At 42.9% G+C, this 19,768-nt stretch overlaps 1 protein-coding gene across 7 annotated transcripts in view; it reads right to left on the reverse strand.

Annotated features, from left to right (window-relative positions):
• The window catches only part of LOC132385229 (CMP-N-acetylneuraminate-beta-galactosamide-alpha-2,3-sialyltransferase 4-like), a 133,153-nt gene that overhangs the window by 12,524 nt on the left and 100,861 nt on the right, over nucleotides 1–19,768 (reverse strand). For all 7 annotated transcript variants that reach the window (XM_059957211.1, XM_059957204.1, XM_059957209.1 and 4 more), the window contains 6 exons: nucleotides 17,959–18,027; nucleotides 17,753–17,853; nucleotides 13,824–13,884; nucleotides 13,298–13,393; nucleotides 12,027–12,216; nucleotides 6,550–6,693 (listed from right to left, as the gene is read on the reverse strand). In XM_059957211.1, coding sequence (XP_059813194.1) covers nucleotides 6,550–6,693; nucleotides 12,027–12,216; nucleotides 13,298–13,393; nucleotides 13,824–13,884; nucleotides 17,753–17,853; nucleotides 17,959–18,027 — 661 coding nt within the window. The remainder of the gene's footprint in view (nucleotides 1–6,549; nucleotides 6,694–12,026; nucleotides 12,217–13,297; nucleotides 13,394–13,823; nucleotides 13,885–17,752; nucleotides 17,854–17,958; nucleotides 18,028–19,768) is intronic.

The raw sequence follows: 19,768 nt of genomic DNA on the forward strand, positions 1-19,768 counted from the left end.
AATTAGGCCATTTGGCCCATCGAGTCTGCTCCACCATTTCATTACATCTGATCCAATTTTCCTCTCAGCCCCAGTCTAATGCCTTCTTCCTATATCCCTTCACACCCTGACCAATCAAGAACCTATCGACCTCTGCCTTAAATATACATAAAGACTTGGCCTCCAGTTACCTATGACAATGAATTCCACAGATTCACCACCCTCTGGCTAAAGGTATTCCTCCTCATCCCTTCTATTCTGAGACTGTGTCCTCTGGCCTTAGACTCTCCCACCATAGGAAACATCCTTTCCACATCCATTTTATCAAGGCCTTTCACCATTCAATAGGTTTCAATGGGGGTCACCCCTCATTCTTCTGAATTCTAGTGAATACAGGCCCAGCGCCATCAAATGCACTTCATATGACAAGATTTCAATCCTGAAATCATTTTTGTAACCTACCTTTAAACCTTTTCCAGTTTCAGCACATCAATTATACTCTAGGATGTGCTGAGACTGGAGAGGGTTAGCATTCACTTCCTCTTGAAATTAATGCTAACATTGCACTTGCCTACCTCATCACAAATTAACCTTTAGGGAATCCTATACAAGGACTCCCAAGTCCCTTTACACGTCAGTTTTTGTATTTTCTCCCAACTTAGAAAATAGTCCACCCTTTCATTTCTTCTACTGAAGTGCATAACCATATACTTCCTGACTGTATTCCACCTGTTATTTCTTTGCCCATTCTCCTAGTCTAAGTCTATCTATAGCTTTGCTACTTCCTTAAAACAACCTGCCCTTCCACCTATCTTCATAACATCTGCAAACTTTGCAACAAAGCCACCAATTCCGTCATCCTAATCATTGCAATATAATGCAAAAAAGAATCGGTTCCGACACAGACTCCTGTGGAACACCACAAATCATTGGCAGCCAAATGGAAAAGGCTCCTTTTATTCCCACTCTTTGCCTCCTGCCAATCAGCCACTGCTTTATCCATGCTAGAACCTTTCCTGCAATACCGTGGGCTCGTACCTTGTTAAGCAGTCTTATGTGTGGCACTTTATCAAAGGTGTCTTACAGGCAGTTCAAAAGTTCAACTTCAAAAGGGGAGTTACAGGCTATTGATTCCAGTGATAATTTACCAGAAAATGTGTGATTAATAAAGTAGTTAATAGTCTTCTTTGTTTTGCTTGCAACTGCCAAGTAGTTGCTGAGCTTCACCAGCACCATCTTAAACCAGAACTTTCTAGCAGATGTTTGCAAAGTGATAAACTTCAGCAAGAGTGGTCATCATTACTTACATGAGCCAGAAGAATTTCTGCTCTTTGCTTTTACAGGAGCCATTCCATTCAATGGAGAACCTTATGCAGGATGTCCACTTGGATCTTCACTATTCAGTTAGTAAGAGATAGACAATAGTAGAATAGAGCCCCAGGTATGAAGGTATAATGAAAGTGAAGTAATCAGTCATGCCTAATACAGGAACTCAAAGCAATTAGATATGGAGGACTTTAAGGCCAGGTATTTGCAGAGTCTCTTTTCCCATTGGACAGGCAAGCAAGTAAAATCAAATACTGAAATAGGTGATGTTCAGTGGAACTTGCAAGTTTCTTTGTTGGTCCTGACTTCAGAGTCCCAACAGAAATTGATAGAAACACAGAAAACCTACAGCACAATACAGGCCCTTCAGCCCACGAAGCTGTGCCGAACATGTCCCTACCTTAGAACTACTTAGGCTTTACTCATAGCCCTCTATTTTTCTAAGCTCCATAAAGCCATCCAGAAGTCTCTTAAAAGACCCTATCATTTCTGCCTCCACCACCGCCACTGGCAGCCCATTCCCTGCACTCACCACTCTCTGCGTAAAAAAGTTACCCCTGACATCTCCTCTGTACCTACTTCCAAGCAATTTAAAACTATGCCCACACATGCTAGCCATTTCAACCCGGGGAAAAGCCTCTGACTATCCACATGATCAATGCCTCTCATTATCTTGTACACCTCTATCAAGTCACCTCTTATCCTCCGTCGCTCCAAGGAGATAAGGCATGCTCCCCAATCCAGGAAACATCCTTGTAAATCTCCTCTGCACCTTTTCTATGGTTTCCACGTCCTTCCTATAATGAGGCGACCAGAACTGAGCACATGGGGTCTGACCAGAGTCCTATACAGCTGCAACATTACCTCTCGGCTCTTAAACTCAATCCCACAATTGATGAAGGCCAATGCACCGTACGCCTTCTTAACCTGCGTAGCAGCCTTGAGTGTCCTACAGACTCAGACCCCAAAATCCTTCTGATCCTCTACACTGCCAAGAGTCTTGCCATTTATGCTATATTCTGCCATCATACTTAACCAACCAAAATGAACTGCCTCATACTTATCTGGGTTGAACTCCAACTGCCACTTCTCAGCCCAGGTTTGCATCCCATCAATGTCCCACTGTAACCTCTGACTGCCCTCCACACTATCCACGACACCCCCAACCTTTGTGTCATCAGCAAATTTACTAACCCAACCCTTCACTTCCTCATCCAGGTCATTTATAAAAATCACAAAGAGGAGGGCTCCCAGAACAGATCCCTGAGGCATACCACTGGTCACCAGCCTCCATGCAGAATATGACCCGTCTACAACCACTCTTTGCCATCCGTGGGCAAGCCAGTTCTAGATCCACAAAGCAATGTCCCCTTGGATCCTATGCCCCCTTACTTTCTCAATAAGCCTTGTATGGGGTACCTTATCAAATGCCTTACTGAAATCCATATACACTACATCTACGACTCTACCTTCATCAATGTGCTTAGTCACATCCTCAAAAAATTCAATCAGGCTCATAAGGCACGACCTGCCTTTGACAAAGCCATGCTGACTATTCCTAATCACATTATGCCTCTCCAAATGTTCATAAATCTACCAACCACTTAAGTAAGACTCACTGGCCTATAATTTTCTGCACTATCTCTACTCCCTTTCTTGAATAAGGGAACAACATCTGCAACTCTCCAATCCTCCGGAACTTCTCCTGTCCTCATTGATGATGCAAAGATCATTACCAGAGCCTCAGCAATCTCTTCCCTCGCTTCCCACAGTAGCCTTGGGTACATCCCTTCCAGTCCTGGTGACTTATCCAACTTGATGCTTTCCAAAAGCTCCAGCACATCCTCTTTCTTAATATATACATTCTCAAGCTTTTCAGTCCACTGCAAGTCATCCCTACAATCACCAAGATCCTTTTCCATAGTGAATACCGAAGCAAGGCATTCGTTAAGTACCTCCGCTATTTCCTCTGGTTCCATACACACTTTTCCATTGTCACTCGATTGGTCCTATTTTCTCACATCTTATCCTCTTGCTCTTCAAATACTTGTAGAATGCTTTGGGGTTTTCCTTAATCCTGTCCGCCAAGGCCTTCTCATGGCCCCTTCTGGATCTCCTAATTTCATTCTTAAGTACCTTCCTGCTCGCCTTATAATCTTCTAGATTCATATCATTACCTAGCTTTTCGAACCTTTTGTAAGCTCTTCTTTTCTTCTTGACTAGATTTACAACAGCTTTTGTACGCTACGGGATCTTCTACCCCACCATCCTTTCCATGTCTCATTGGAATGTACCAACTCAGAACCCCACACAAATATCCCCAGAATATTTGCCACATTTCTTTGGTATGTTTCCCTGAGAACATCTGTTTCCAATTTATGCTTCCAAGCTCCTGCCTTATAGCCTCATAGTTCCCCTAACTACAATTAAATTGATGATGAACTACCAAGTTCAACATCCCAATCTGTCTCTGTGGTCATGAGCAAAAACGGCCAAGAGTCTTCAGTGAGTAGTCTTCATTACCTGCATTAATTGAAATAGAAAATAGCAGGACTTTGGCATCTGCACTGTGCAGCACTGTGTTTATGTCATAGAGCTTGATGTGGCAATACTGAATGTCCACTGATTTGTTGGTCAAGGAACAGCACATATTCTATGTCTCAAACTTCATAGGGCCTTGGGAAGATGAGTGATCCCACCTGTGCACAGATAGCAACTCCAGGACAACACATCTAAGTCTCCTGGCTTCATAGAATCATGGGGAATCTGTGAGAATACAGGGATAATTTTTTAAATGGGATTAGTGTAAATTGGTGATTAATGGCCAGCATGGGCTCAATGGGCTGAAGGGCTTGTTATTATGCTGTGTGACTCACTTTCTCTCTCAAAATTTATCAAATAGGAAAGCTAAACTCTTCTGCTCAGCCAGGCACAGTAAAGAGTAAAGCACAAGACAGACAGAGTTCACTGCATCTTCCCTATGTCAATGTTTCGGGTCGAGACCCTTCATCAGGACTGAAGAAGGAGGGGGCAGGGGCCTTATAAAGTAGGTGGGGAGAGGGTGGAAAACCAGTCAGAGGAAAGATCAAGGGGTGGGGGAGGGGAAACAGGGAGGGGATAGGCAGGAGAGGTGAAGAAAGAATCTAAGGGGAAAGCACTATGGGTAGTAGAAGAAGGCAGAGTCATGAGAGGTGATAGGCAGCTGGAAGAGGCGGCAGAGTGAAAGTGGGATGGAGAAGGGAGAGGGAGGGAATTACCGGAAGTTGGAGAATTCGATGTTCATACCAAGGGGCTGGAGACTACCCAGACGGTATATGAGATGTTGCTCCTCCAACCTGAGTTTGGCCTCATCTTGGCAGTAGAGGAGGCCATGTACGTACATATCCGAATGGGAACGAGAGGGAGAGTTGAAGTGAGTGGCAACCGGGAGATCCTGTCTGTTGTGGCGGACTGAGCGTAGGTGCTCGATGAAGCGGTCCCCCAATCTGCGTCGCGTCTCGCCGATGTAGAGGAGCACCGGATGCAACAGATTACCCCAACAGACTCACAAGTGAAGTGTTGCCTCACCTGGAAGGACTGTTTGGGGCCCTGAATGGTGGTAAGAGATGAGGTGTAGGGACTGGTGTAGCACTTACGTTTGCAGGGATAAGTGCCAGGTGGGAGATCTATGGGGAGGGACGTGTGAACCAGGCAGTCGCGGAGGGAATGATCCCTGCAAAAAGCAGAGAGGGGGTAGAGAGGGAAAGATGTCCTTAGTGGTGGGGTCCTGTTGAAGGTGGCAGAAGTTGCAAAGGATAATATGCTGGATCTGGAGGCTGGTGGGGTGATAGGTGAGGACAAGGGGGACACGGTCCCTGTTGTGGTGACGGGAGGATGGGGTGAGGGCTGAAGTGCGGGAAACGGAGGAGATGTGGGTGAGGGCATCATTGATGACGGCAGAAGGGAAACCACGATTCTTAAAGAAAGAGGATATTTGGGATGTCCTGGAACAGAAAGCCTTATCCTTGGAGCAGATGCGGCGGAGATGGAGGAACTGGGAATAGGGAATAAAATTTTATGCATTTGGCAGGGTGGGAAGAGGTATAATCAAGGTAGTTATGGGAGTCAGTGGGTTTATAGAAGATGTCAGTGGTTTACAGAATGTTGGTGTTATATGTATTACCCATCCCTAGTTGCCTTGAGGATGTGGTAGTGTTAAGCCTTCTTGGATCATTGCAATCCTTCTAGTGAAAGTGCTGCAGTGCCTCTGTTTTCTTAAAACTTTATGAAGTTTCAGCATGCTGAATAAACTCTTCTTGGGCTTCCAGCCAGATACAGATATCAATTATAGCTGACGTTTCATGACCAACTCTGCCACCTTCATCAGGGACGATGCCTGGGCATGTCTAGTTTGGTGGTGTTTATACCCCGGTTGTCTGTCCCTCCTGATCCGTTAGTCCTCATCCAGCCAGGTTTCCACTCTCCCACCTTGTTAATCAAATTCCAGTTCTTACTTGGAGCAAGACCTTCATCTTTGTTAAAATTCTTTTCCTCTAGTCTAATGCTGGTGTTCCATGCAAATACTACCCTTGTCCTTCTCTTAGTGAAGTATGTGCTGTTGTCTCAGTGCTGCAATCAACACCACCAAAAACTTTCAACTGTTTTGTATCTTTCACATAATAAATTGCCCCTAGGACTTCAAATTCTAAGACATTTGTTACCAAGCAACGTAAGATGATACAAGGGCAGGTGACTGAAAGACTGATGACATAGAGGGAGATTTTTTAAAAATGTCCTTCAGTCCATGTCAATTGTTAACCACCCATTTACACTCATCTTTATTATTCCTATTTTTTTTCTTATCGACCCCTCCCCCTTTGCCCACCCCTGAGTTATACATTCACCTACACACTGAGAGGCATTTACAGTAAGAAATTAACCTACCAAGCTGTCTATCTTTGGGATATGGTAGGAAGCCTGGAGGACACCCATGCAGTCACACGAAGAATGTGCTCAACTCCGCACAGAGAACACCCAAGCTCAGGATTGAACCCAAGTCCCTAGCGCTGTGAGGCAGTGGCTCCACTACCTGTGCCACCCAAGAGGTAAAAAGCCAAATTTCCCAAAGTTGAATGAAAATTGAATGAAAACTGTTTCATGATAAAATCTTGGTGCAATTCCACACCAAAAAATACTAAGGGATAATGAACTACGCTTATTCTTCTTGAGAAATTTCATTCAAAAATTGTAAAATGATGTCCTTACCTGGTTGGACCTGGGAGGTACCTTCAATGGGATTTTCAATAATTTGGTTGCAGCTTGGTGTATGTAATATGGGTTGAGGATTCGGATATTAGAAGGATTTGCTTCCCATACTAAGGGTGGAGGCTTCCAGAATCCTTTGCTTGTCTGGAACAGAAAGAAATTATGCAAATTTAAAGAGCTGAAGAACAGATGGCCAATAATTAGCTAGTTAATTGATTAAGTCAGTATTTGAAGGCCTTCCTTGTAATTGTGGAGGTACAAGGAGAAAGCACAGAAATACCAACTTGGACTGGAATACAGGAATAGGATGAAACTATTCCGCTCACTGAGACTACCCCAATGTATGAGATTATAGTGGACCTGCATCTGTCTTCCAGTTACCAATGTGTTTACATGTCCCATAATATTCTAAGTTAACAAAATTGTGGAAAGTCATATTTATTGATCGAGGGGAATTAAATTTCCATCTGTATGGTTTCCATTGAAGAGGTCCTTTATAATGGGTTAGATTATGCTCACCCAGTGGTGCCAGTGAGAGCCACCAGCACCACAGCAACAGGCAAGTCAGCACAGTACACAGGAGGAACAGGGAAGGTTTGAATGATGGTAGACTACACAACACAGCAGCAAATTAGCTGACCTGTGGCTCTACCAGCCACACCTGGCATCACATCCGGCTTATTCCTCTTCTGAACCCAGCACCAGACCAGTGGTGGTTCCATAACGTACCAAAGCAAGAAAAAGGTACACCACCACTGGTCTTTCAGCTCTACACTAGCCATTACTGGCACATCTAGTGCTGCCCCATGCATGTCAACCTTCACTGACGATTCAAGGTAAGGCAAGTGATCTGTTTAATTTTACTTACTTCAATTTCAGAAGAAGAATGGCACAGAAGTAGACTGCCCAGCCCCTCAAGCCTGCCCTACCATTTAATGCAATCATGGCTAATCCAACCCAGCCCTCAACTCCTCCTGTGTCAGACTCCCGTAACTCTCAATCATCCAATCTTGCAAAAATCTATGTAATTCCACTTTAAATACCTCCAGTGATTTGTTCTCCACAACCTCTGGGGTAGAGATTTCCACCACTTTCTGAGAGAAAAAAATTCTACATACTTTGATTTCAAATGACTTGCCTTGAAACTGCTTTTAAGACTGAGCCACTAGGAAAAACATCTAGCCATCATACCAGCTTATTATTTTGTACATTTCTGCAAGATCAACCCTCATTCTTCCAATTAATCATATTTAAGATACCACATTGAAAATAGATTTTCAATGAATTAATGTTAATTTTTCATTCATATTTGTTTTGAAATTATTTAAATGTTTATAAATGACTGATGATAAGTCTTGTCAGAAAGCTGTAATGGAGAGGGTCAGAGTTACTGCTCACAAGTCCCTGCATCCTCGGGAATCAGTAATAACTGGGAGACCAGCAGTCAATAGAAGGTGAGTAATTCACTGAAGGTAAGGACAAGCATCAGGTTTCTGTGAGACACATACAGGCAAGATCAGTATTTAATACCAATCCCTGGTTGCCCTTGAACTGAAAGGTTTCTGGCCATTTCAAAGAGCAACCACACTGTTGGGTCCTCATCTGATGGACGTCTGCGAAAACTGACCAAGTCTGATTTAAGTCAGCAACTGCCCCCTACTTAGCCTTTCCACCATTCTTGACATCTGCACAGAGTGGCTGCCTTCTGATTCCTTCCTTTTTTTTTCAGTTTGGGGAAGTGATCTACTTAATGATGGGACAGAATAAACATTTGCATCTGTCAGATGGTGTGGAGTTCAGCCCAGATTTCCACGGTCCCATAAATTATCCTGAGCCAAGTCTGAGCTCAACCAAGAGCTTGAAGGAGGAACCAGATTTCTGGGTTCTCCACACCTGTTGCTTGGAGGAGCTGCCAATTCTCCATATCCCACTGGACCGCTGCAAAGATGCAAGGAGACCATAGGCTGGGGCTGGGTGCCCTGCCATCAATATTAGCCAATCAAAGTGTTTTTACAAAACACTCGGTAAACAACACAATGATTGTAGGAGAAAGGCCACAGGTTTAAGGTAGATCAATTGATGCTGCTGGTTCAGATAACATATTTTATGCACCAATAGATTGGAGTTTAAACCAAATAGCAGGGCAATAAATGGAAGTTCAACACCATTTTTAGAGGAAATTAGAAAACAATTTGAAGGAGGAAAATTGCAATTAAATGTGGAAGGATTGAAGGCAAACTAACTGGATCTTTCTTCAAAACAGCGAAGGCCAACTCAAAAGGCTGAGTGGCCGCCTAATGTGCTTTAACTAATCAAAACACAAAAATACAACTGCAGATGCTGTGGATCAAAGAATACGAACACAACGCTGGAAGAACTCAGCAGGTCAGGCAGCATCCGTGAGAAAAGAGTAGCCATCGTTTCGGGCCAAGACCCTTCATCAGGAATGGGGGGGGGGAAGAGGGCTGAAGCCCAGTAATAGAGATGGGGAGGGGGTAGGGCCTAGAGGCGCTAGGTGGCTACCGTCTGGGTAGCCTGCAGGCTGGTGGTATGAACATTGAATTCTTCAATTTCCGGTAATTCCCTCCCCCTCCCCCAGGTCCCTCTCTCCCCTTTCAACTTTCTGCTTCTTTATCTCTACAAGTTCTTTCATGCTTATCCCCTCCCCCTCCCCCTTTATCTTTCCTCTGATTGGTTTTCCACCTGGTGCCTCTAGGCCCTACCCCCTCCCCTATCTCTATTACTGGGCTTCGGTCCTCTCTTCCCCTCCATTCCTGATGAAGGGTCTTGGCCCGAAACGTTGGCTACTCTTTTCTCACGGATGCTACCTGACCTACCGAGTTCTTCCAGCGTTGTGTTCATGCTTTAACTAAAGTGGGCCAACCCCTTTGTAAGAAGTGGATTTCACTGACTTCTTGAGTACAGTTTGGTATCGAGGTCAATCCAGATTAGCTCAATGGCAACTGAACAACTCCAAGTACAAAAACCATATTTACAGGTGGCTCAGTACACCACACTCAACATCTGCTTGACAAAAACTGGCAGCTCCAGCTGATTCTGTCCAAACTGCGAGCAGAGTGAAGGCATTGGCTAAATGCATAAGACCATAAGACATAGAGCAGAACTAGACCATCATGTTTTCTCTACATTCAATCATAGCTAATTTATTTTCCCTCAACTCCATTCTTCTGCCTTCTCCCCGTAACTTTTGACACATTTCCTAATCAAGAACCAATTGATCTTTGCTTTAAATATACCTAATGACTTGGCCTCCCCAACTGAATGTGGCAATAAATTCCACAGATTCACCAACTTCTGACTAAAGAAATTCCTTTCATTCTCAGTTCTAAAGGAATGTACTTGTATTCTGAGGCAATGCCTCTGGTCGTAGACTTTCCCACTATTGGAAACGTCCATTCTATGCTTTTGAATTCCAACTAGCAACCTTAAACCAAAGTATTTTTTTCTCTTCACTGTCTTATGTAAATAATGTATATTTCATGTATACATGACAGACAGGAGATTCTGGGGACGTGAACGGGACACCCAGATGGTATGTTGCCTCCCAGATGCCAGGGTCAGGGATGTCTCAGATCACATCCACAACATTTTGGAGAGAGAGGGGGAGCAGCCAGATGTCTTGGTACATATTGGTACCAATGACATAGGAAGGAAAAGCAATGAGATCCTGAAAAGAGAGTTTAGAGAGCTAGGTAGAAAGCTGAGAAGCAGGACCACCCGGGTAGTAATATCTAGATTGCCAACTATGTCACGTGCCAGTGAGGGTAGAAAGAGGGTGACTTGGGAAATAAATGTGAGTGTGAGAAGCTGGTGCAGGGGGCAGGGATTTAGGTTATTGGATCATTGGGATCTCTTCTGGGGGAGGTATGACCTGTTCAAAAGTGATGGGTTGCACCTGAACCCAAGGGGGACCAATATTCTCGTGTGGCTGACAAGGGAAGTCAAAGCTATTGTAAAAGCAAAAGAAAGGGCATACAACAAAGCAAAAATTAGTGGGAAGATAGAGGATTGGGAAGTTTTTTAAAACCTACAGAGAGCAATTAAAAATCATTAGAAGGAAAAAGATGAAATATGAAAGCAAGCTAGCTAATAATATCAAAGTTGATAGTAAATGTTTTTTCAGGTATGTTCAAAATAAAAGAGAAATGAGAGTGGATATAGGACCGCTAGAAAATGAGGCAGTAGAAATAATAACGGGACACACGGAGATGGCTGATGAAGTAAATGAATATTTTGCGTCAGCCTTCACTGTGGGAAATACTAGCAGTATGCCTGATGTTGTAGTGTGTTAAGGAAGAGAAGTGGATGCAGTTATTGTTACAAGAGAGTTAAGTTAAAGTCTGTCCCGAGCCTTATAGGCTCATCAGGCCGGTGCTTATGCTGGTTTCCATGGCATGAAGTGACTGAGAGTACAAGACTGCCCCCTGGATAGGATGCCTCCAACCTGATGGCATAAACATTGATTTCTCAAACTTCTGGTAATGTTCTCTTCTTTTCCCCTCCCCCCCCCCCCCCACCTCACCATTTCCCAGCCTTTTTCCCTCTCTCATGTTATCTCCTTCCTCATCCATCACCTCCTCTGGTGCTCCTCGTGCACCCCATCCCCACCTTTCCTTTCTTCAATGGCCTTCTGTCTCTTCACCAATGAACTTCCCAGCTCTTTACTTCATCTCTTCCCTCTCCAAGTTTCACCTATTGCCTGCCATTTCTCTCTCCCCTACCCCCCACCTTTCAAATCTACTCCTCAGCTTTTTTTTTATCCAGTCCTGCTGAAGGGTTTCAGCCCAAAATGTCGACTGAATTCTTTTCCATAGATACTGCCTGGCCTGCTGAGTTCCTCCAGCATTTTGTGTGTGTTACTCGGATTTCCAGCATCTGCAGATTTTCTCTTGGTTGTGTCATGATAATAAACATGATTTAACTTGATCACTTCATTCCTTGCCTTTTGCCTTTCCCAAACTTTGCATTACAAATTCAGTACAAGCAATGGAAAACTGCCACATCGTGGGGACTTCATGAAAGGAGGCTATTGTCAATGCCATCAGCAAGGGAAATTAAATGGGCATATTTCAGATAATGGTTGGACAGTTTCATCAGAAAGTACTCTTACAACATTTGAGAAGTATCTGGACAAGCATTTAAATTTCTAAGCACAGATGGCTACAGACCAAGTGTGGGTAAATGGGAAAAGAATAGATGGGTTCTTTATGGGGCAAAGGGCCTGTTTCTATGCTCTATGATGTGCTGACTTCAAGATATCATTACAGGCTGTAGGGCAAACAGTACCAAAGGCACAAAACTCAGAGGATAAAGATCACTACCCTATGGTTCCTATCTGACAGTTTCCCTTGGCTTATGGGGCATATTCGTGAATTGACAGGAGAAAGAAACTTGATGCTTTCAATTGACTAAGCCCGTCAACAACCAGATCTTCTTCACAATAGTTCTCACTCAACTCTTTTCTCGTTATACAGGATTGCACTGAGCCAACGAGTGTCCACTTGCTTGAAGGGTAAAAACACAAGAAGTGTGTTGGGATTGTTTTCAATCTCGGACGTGAAACCTGCTGATTCAGGGTAAAAGAAACGCAGCGTGGTTTTGTTGCCAACGTCCTTCTCGTAGCCTCGGACGGGAGCATCATTTATTCTGCAACAATGAAAAAGAGGGCAGTTTATCCACCCATGTCCTCACCCCCAGAAAGCGCACACAGTACCTCCTGTTATCATGTATGTGCTCCACAAGCTTCTTCACCATGTTTCTCTACTGCCCCTCGTTTCAGAGTTCACATGACCAGGGAGCAACCACTCCCTGATCAGTGACAACCAAGTTGAAGTTGGTGAGAATAGCCAGCACACTCACCTCTGTAATCCCCCACCCCACTCACACCCCTACCCTCACAATCCACTGCCTATTTTGGAAGATGAAGCACTGACTGGGTTCAATGTGGATTAAGATAGATTAGCAGCTAAAAAGGGCAGGCATACTAATGCTTTGGTGGCAAGGTACTATCTAACAACGCCCCTGCATCTTATCTTCACTGGCTTTCTATATAACCTCAAACTTTTTTTGCCTCATGTCCAGAACCCTTAGCATATTTCGGTACATTTTCCCAGTCCTTATTGGAGTGCTACATTCATCCAGTTCTGATCTCTTGGGAGGATGTACAGGAGCCTGAAGATCCACACTCCATTTATAGTTATTTTAAAGACTTTGCACCATAATGCTACTACAAGAACAAATTTCACGTTTTATAAGTCAGTGCTAATAAACTGGATACTGAAACCCGGTTTTCATTATTTCATCACTATTAGCACTAGTGCCTTCAGTCATCAGAGCTGTAAACTGTGAAAATCCCTCTTCGAATAGCCCCTCTACCGACATTTTTCAACCCTTTTAAGATACTCCTAAAACCTTTATGGCTCCAGCTGAACTTTCAATCTCCTCGCCTGATCTCTCCTTATGGCTTGGTGTCAAATTATGTCCTATCAGGTGCTTTAGGACATTTTTATTAAGGTGCTGTGTTAACAGAAACTGCTGCTGGAGTTTGGGCAACTAAGGTAATATATGAAGGCTTCCGTAAGAGCAAAGGCAAGCGAAAAACTGGAACTGTGACCAAGGACACTTGTACCAGTTAGCAACCAAGTGAGCAGGTAGTCTGCCAGCTCACTTATGCATAGAACCAGAAGGAAATATTATCTTGAGAAGAACCACAAGAGTTGCACCTCACCGAATGACAACATCGTATTTGTTGATTGTTTCTCCGAGGGAGCTGTTCCTCAGAGTGTATCCATTACCAATGATAGCGCATCTTTTACAAGCCAACCTGAACAAAAGACACAAGACCTACAATAAAAATTTGTTCCCCTCAGTACAGTAACTACACAACTGAAGCCCCTACTGAGACTACGTATGTGATGCCTCTGCTAATGCAATGCCAATCGTATCCCATCACCTTGAATTTTCCACTACTACAGCCATTTATAAATTCTTCCCCTTAATGCAATGGCTATATGTTATTGACCTGCCTTGTTAAAACTTTTGTTGAACAAACATCAAATTATAGCTTCATTGAAATCTAAGTGCCATTTCCGGCATCCATTATCTTTTGACTGCTTCTTGAGATGTTGATATCAGTTTCTTATCAATCAATCCAGCTAGACATAGGTAAAGGCACCAATAAAAGTGGATACCAAGGCACTTAAGGGCAGCAGCTATTGACTACACATGTGACTCCTCACTGATAAACAACTTACCTCTTTATATTTTCAGGCATGTCATAATGTATTTTGGCCAATATCCTGTTAATTGATTGTTCTGGAAGGAAAGTGAAAGGTTTATAATGACTCAATGATTGACTCACCTCTTGACCCACACAGCCCACCATCAATATTCTGGGGATTGCCACTGACCAACAACTCAACTGGACCCTAACACATAATTAGTGGCTAAAGAGCAGAGCAGAGGCTGGGTTTCCTTCTGACCACCCCAGAGTCTTTTCACTGCCTGCACAGTACAGCTCAGGAGTAGGATAGCATACTCACCATTTCCCCAGACAAGTGGAGCTCTATAATGACATTCAAGAAGTTTAGCGTCATCTAGGACAAGGCAGTGTACTTGAATAGCACTCCTAACAGCACTGTAAACGTTCGCTCCCACCACAGCCACTCTTGGCTACAGTGTGTATTACCTACAGCAAACAGTGCCGTTACTCACCAAAATCTCTTTCTCAGTACCTTTCAAACCCAGCGTGCAAACAGAGGAAATACTAGCTGCAGATTCCCTTCCAAGCCATTCTTCAAGTACATTGTTGTCCTTTCACTGTCACTCAGTCTAAATTCTGGAACTTCTGCTCCAGCAGCACCACAAAGGTTCCATCACTGGAAGAGTTAGGATGTTACACAAAAAGCAGCTGAACACCATCAACCCAATGGCAGCCAAGGATAAGTAACAACTTCTACCTTTGAAACTTAAATTAATTAGAAATAAAGCAGTGTTTTGCTTGTGGTCTGCAGCCCACTCTACATTATCAGATGCTTCTCACAGCTGTATTCAAAGTATAATAAACATTGAGTTCAAATCATTCTCCCATTTTAGATAACCATTTGTCTGCCTCAGGACCTCTAGCAAATTTCTACAGATGTACCATGGAGAGCATTCTAACTGGTTGCATCACCGTCTGGTATGGAACGGCCACTGCACAGGATTGGAAAAAAGCTGTAGGAAGTTGCAAACACACCCAACTCCATCATGGGCACTAGCTTCCCCAGCATCGAGGACTCTTCAAACGACGATGCCTCAGAGGTCCAACATTTAGGACCTCATCACCCAGGATGTGCCCTCTCCGCGATCAGATTCCTGAACAGACAATGAACCCAGGTACCTCACCATTTTTCCCTCATTATAGTAATTTATAGTGTTTTTTTTTATTATGTGTTTCAGCAAAACAACAAATTTCACAACATATGCCAGTAATCTCAAACCTGATTCTGAACTCGCAAGTTAATACAACAGGTCAATTCAAAGTGAAGTTCCCTCCACTACTGTAACAGACTGCTTCCTTTCTATACTCAGAACAAGCAGCTCATCTAGTCCAGCAGTGTCACATCTTATCCCAGACCAACTACGCAGCTGGGATTTCACTTGTAGCAGCAAACTCAGAAACACCTTATTCTGCAGGAGCATCTACTGGAAACCATACTGCTAATGCACAAGACTTTCACCCTGTCTTTGCAACTGTATTTAATACCTGTCTAATTGTGGCTTAGTCAGACAAAACAAAATAGTGAATGTTGACAGATTTATTTTAGACACATATTCTGCTCCTGCACAATACAGATGGGACTATTATGATGGAGCGCCCTTCAATCCTAGCCCAATTAATATATAATACCACCCCATCCCTTACAGCCATGCAAAAAGATATATCATCTTATCTTAGTATCTGATGTGGTGCTATTCCAAAATGCAGATAATTCTGTATTAATAATTGTAAAAATAAATAAATAATGTATTCCAAAACAGGATAATGTGAATACTATGCTATGAAATGACAGGAAAATTAATGCACAAAACAAATGTAATGCCCTGGTTAAGATTTCTACTGCTATGTTGTGAGGTACTTTATTTTAGCAGTTTTCTGTAAAAGCAGTGTGTCCTGCTGGTAAGAGTGTTTTGGCTTCAGCTAAAGCCACGTTGCCCAACTTGGGAATGTTGTGTCAATCGATGAGTATTGTGGGGTATGAGAAAAGGCTCTAGAGAGCTGGGCGGGAAGATATTCCTGACGGTCAATAGTCTGGTTTGGGGTCTTTTGGTAGGAGGTGCAGAGAGAAGATACCTGGAGGATCCCATTCAAATGTGGAGACCCTTTTGCTAGGTGAGCTTTGCGAGGCGGAGGGTTCCAAGAAGGGAAGTTCTACCTCTGGTTGGTGACAAGAATTCAGCACCGTAAGTAAAACGATACACCCAGCTATGTGAGAAACAAGCTCCAATGTTTATGTGCACATTTAGACCAGCTTAATTGCAATGGGTCCTTTTATATTTCCTTTTCATTCCCTGTTAACTCTTTGATAAACTTGAGAATTGGTAAATATACTTTCTTTATAATTTTATGCTAGTGTAAGATCTGTCATTCTGGGCTACCGATAACTGTGTATGGGCAGTATTTACACAGCATTTGCTCAAATCAAGGTTCCCTTAATCGGAACTCCCAACATTCCTGTTTGGTTGAACCCCAAATCATACCGACCCTAGATGTGTATTGTTTAAGAAAGGTGGCCTTCTCACTGCTGAGTCACATGACTGTTACAGAGTTAGCTAACGAGCCAAGTTGGTATACGAGCCTCATTGAGAAGGTATGCTTCAGTCGGTGCTCCATACAGGTTGGTTTCACAGACTAGCTCCCACCTCGGCTGTACGAAAGAGTCTCCTGGTGAGCCCATTTGCAGATCCATGTGCTGCCTAGAGGTCTGCAGGCTCTGTCCGATGCAAATTCACGCAGGTGCTAGCAGGGATGGCATGTGTAGGTGAAGATTGCTAAAGTTGCTCATAGCTTAGAGGTGGTAGTTCAATTCTGATGAGATGGTTAGATGGGAAGAGCAATGCAGAAGAAATTTAATCCTGGGAGGGGAAAATATGGGCAGGGCATATACATTGAATAGTAGGACCTTGGGGAGTTTTGAGAAACAAAGGGGCTTTGGTATACAAGCCTGAAGATGGCAGGACAAGTAGTTAAGCTGGAGAACAAGATATCTGGGATACCTGCTTTCATTAGCAGGGCACAGAATATACGTGCAGGGAGGTTATGATATGACTATTTAAAACCTTAGCTAAGCCACAGCTGTGCCCCTCCTGTAGTGTAGCAACCACAGATGCACACAACAGCACTGAGTACAGCTGTATCTGCTGCACTACAGATAGTATGCCGTTGTATTGGCGAGGACATAGAGGACATTCTCCAAGATGTTATCTGGAATAGTATGTTTTAATAACAAGGACAGATTGGATAGGCTTGGTTCGTTTTTCCTCAGAGTGAGGGAGGCGGTGGGGGAGGATCTGATATATATATATATATATATATATATATGTTTAAAGGGAATTTGAGAATGATTCCACCCCCTCAGATTGTGGTTGGAACCTAAAACACACTGTCTGAGGGAGTGGTCAAGGCAAGCATTGTCACAGCATTAAAGCACCTGAATTGCCAGGGAAGAGAAGGCCATGGACAAAGTGTTGGAAAATTGAATTAGTACAAATTGGTGCATAATAATCTGTATCAATGTGGTCTCTGGGCTGCAAGACACAAGATTTATTTGAGCACATCTAGTACTAGACCTGCAAAATATACCCGCAAATATCTATTAGCCATATTTTGAAATAACAATCCCTTCTCTGCCAAGCATTTTTTTCACATGGGGCAGGGAAGGGGATCTCAAGCAGAAATAGTGAACTCAGTATTCTGGATATCAAAGAGTGAAACTTGCTGCTTCAAACCCAAACTGAAAGCTATCATGAGAAATGAATTGAGTAATGTCTGAACACAGACCAGGAGGACTAAAATACTCAGGGTGTTCATTTGTCCACCACTTCTCCCTCCTCCTCTCACCCCAACACTCACTGTCAGCCCACCCTTGGACAATTTATTCTACCATGATTAAAGGGAACAGAGTGTTGAAAGACTTCTCACCAGTGCCTTTAATTCCATACGGTAATTCATGGATGGGATTGCTTTTCTCCTTCCACCAAACATCATTTAAACTTAAGAATAACTCTGTGTTTCTTGTGAAACTGAAACAAAAATTAAGGCAGAAAATTAAAACTCCAACATATGATCAAGAAACTCCAGAGCAATGACTGAAAGAAGTGTTTTGGAAAAATAAAGAGATAACTTACTTTAATATAACATGTTGACTGTACATTGCAGAATACCCAATTTTGCAGTCCTTTTCTTCCATGCTGTAACTAAACAAAGACAAATTTTAATAGGCCAACCTGCTGCCCTTTCATAAGCAAGAGAACCTGTTTGGCAGAGAATAAGGGAATTGTGTTTCTCAGTTCTGATCGTCAATCCCACTCTTTCTGGCAGTAGAAAGTACTTGCTGATGCTGCTGCCCAAACGGTCCTTATTAGGTGGCTTTGAATGGCCTCAGTCTATCTTCTATCTCTCCCCAATGTTCCCCATCTCACGGCACTTCTCTATACCACCGCGGGAGATGCAGTACGTGACCTATTACCACTTCCCTCCCATCATTCAGGAACCCAGAAACCCTTTCCAGGGGAAGCATTGCTTCGTTTGCAGTTTTTCCAGTGCCATATATTTGGTGATCACGACATGGTGTACCCTATACTGAAGAAACCAAACACACGGATTGGATTAGTCCTTTATGGAGCACCCATGTCCAGTCTGCTGGGGTTACAGTACACTTCCATTTGCCTGCCATTTTAATTCTTTATCCTGCTCCCAATGGTTTCTTGTGCTTTGTCCTCTCACATAAGGCCCAACAGATGATTATGAAACAGAATCTCATTTTCCAGCAAGATCCTTTCAATCCTCAGGATTCAAAATTGAATTCCCTACTTTATCTACCAGGATAAATTTTGCTTCTATTTGTAACGTTCCCCATTTTTTTCTCTTATCATCTAAGCATTTGCAGTCTCTTTCACAATCTCTTGTACCTCCTCTCGCACAGCAAACCTGGCCTCAGTCCTGCCCACCCCTTCCTTATCTATAATGTTAATTCTGTTTGTCATTCCACAGATGTTGCCAGAACTGTTGAGTACCTGCAACATTTTCTGGCTACTTTCAATCTAATTCAGTTGACCTTCCACCTTCACCTCCTCACCAACATGCTGCAGATATCAGGCATGAAATGCAGAGACTCACCAAGACTGCTTCTGTTGTACATCCCAAAACCAACCTTTACCACCCAGAATGGCAAGAGGAACACTTACCCAGGAATGTATGTGGCAAAGTTTTCTTCTAAACCACACACTATGCCAAGCTGGAAATATACTGACATTCCTTCATAGACATTCAGACTAAATTGAGGGCCACTGTATTACCTTTACCACACAGGTGGCTGTCACTATAGAATGCAACTTCTATAAGGTCAGAGTTGGAGAATAAATGCCAATGATAATCAGGATACGTTAAGGGTCCAATAGTTTAGATCTGAAATAGCAAATATATCCTTTGCAATCACCAGAAATGGAAAATGGAAAACTATTTCGCCAAAGGATTGCATTGATGAATTAGAGGTAAACCCAAAATCCCTGCCATATCTTACCTATGCAAGTTTGATGAAGAAGAGTGGAGGGAACCTGACTATTTAATTCTTGTTTCACCAATTCTGGGAATGTTTGCTCTGACTGTATAGAGAAAGTTGAACTGCATATCAGCCCCATGATGTTCATGCCTTGGAGTTATGTGATAGGACATCAGTGCCATAAAGCACCTTTATAAAGTTCTAAGTGTAACTAATTTGTGTTAAAACCACTTGAGCTACATGCTTTAAATTTGTAAATGGATAACTGCTAATGTGTTAATGTTAATTAATGAATAACATTACTTGTTGTGAAAATGTTGTCTGTTTATATGCTTTAGAATTTTTATGTAAAAGTATATTCTGAAATTTGGAACAGGATATTGAGTATGGATAAATCAACAGTATTGAGTATGAAGCACTTCCATCTCAAAATTGGG

Source organism: Hypanus sabinus, chromosome X2 (genome assembly GCF_030144855.1).
Source record: "Hypanus sabinus isolate sHypSab1 chromosome X2, sHypSab1.hap1, whole genome shotgun sequence".
Taxonomy (NCBI): domain Eukaryota; kingdom Metazoa; phylum Chordata; class Chondrichthyes; order Myliobatiformes; family Dasyatidae; genus Hypanus; species Hypanus sabinus.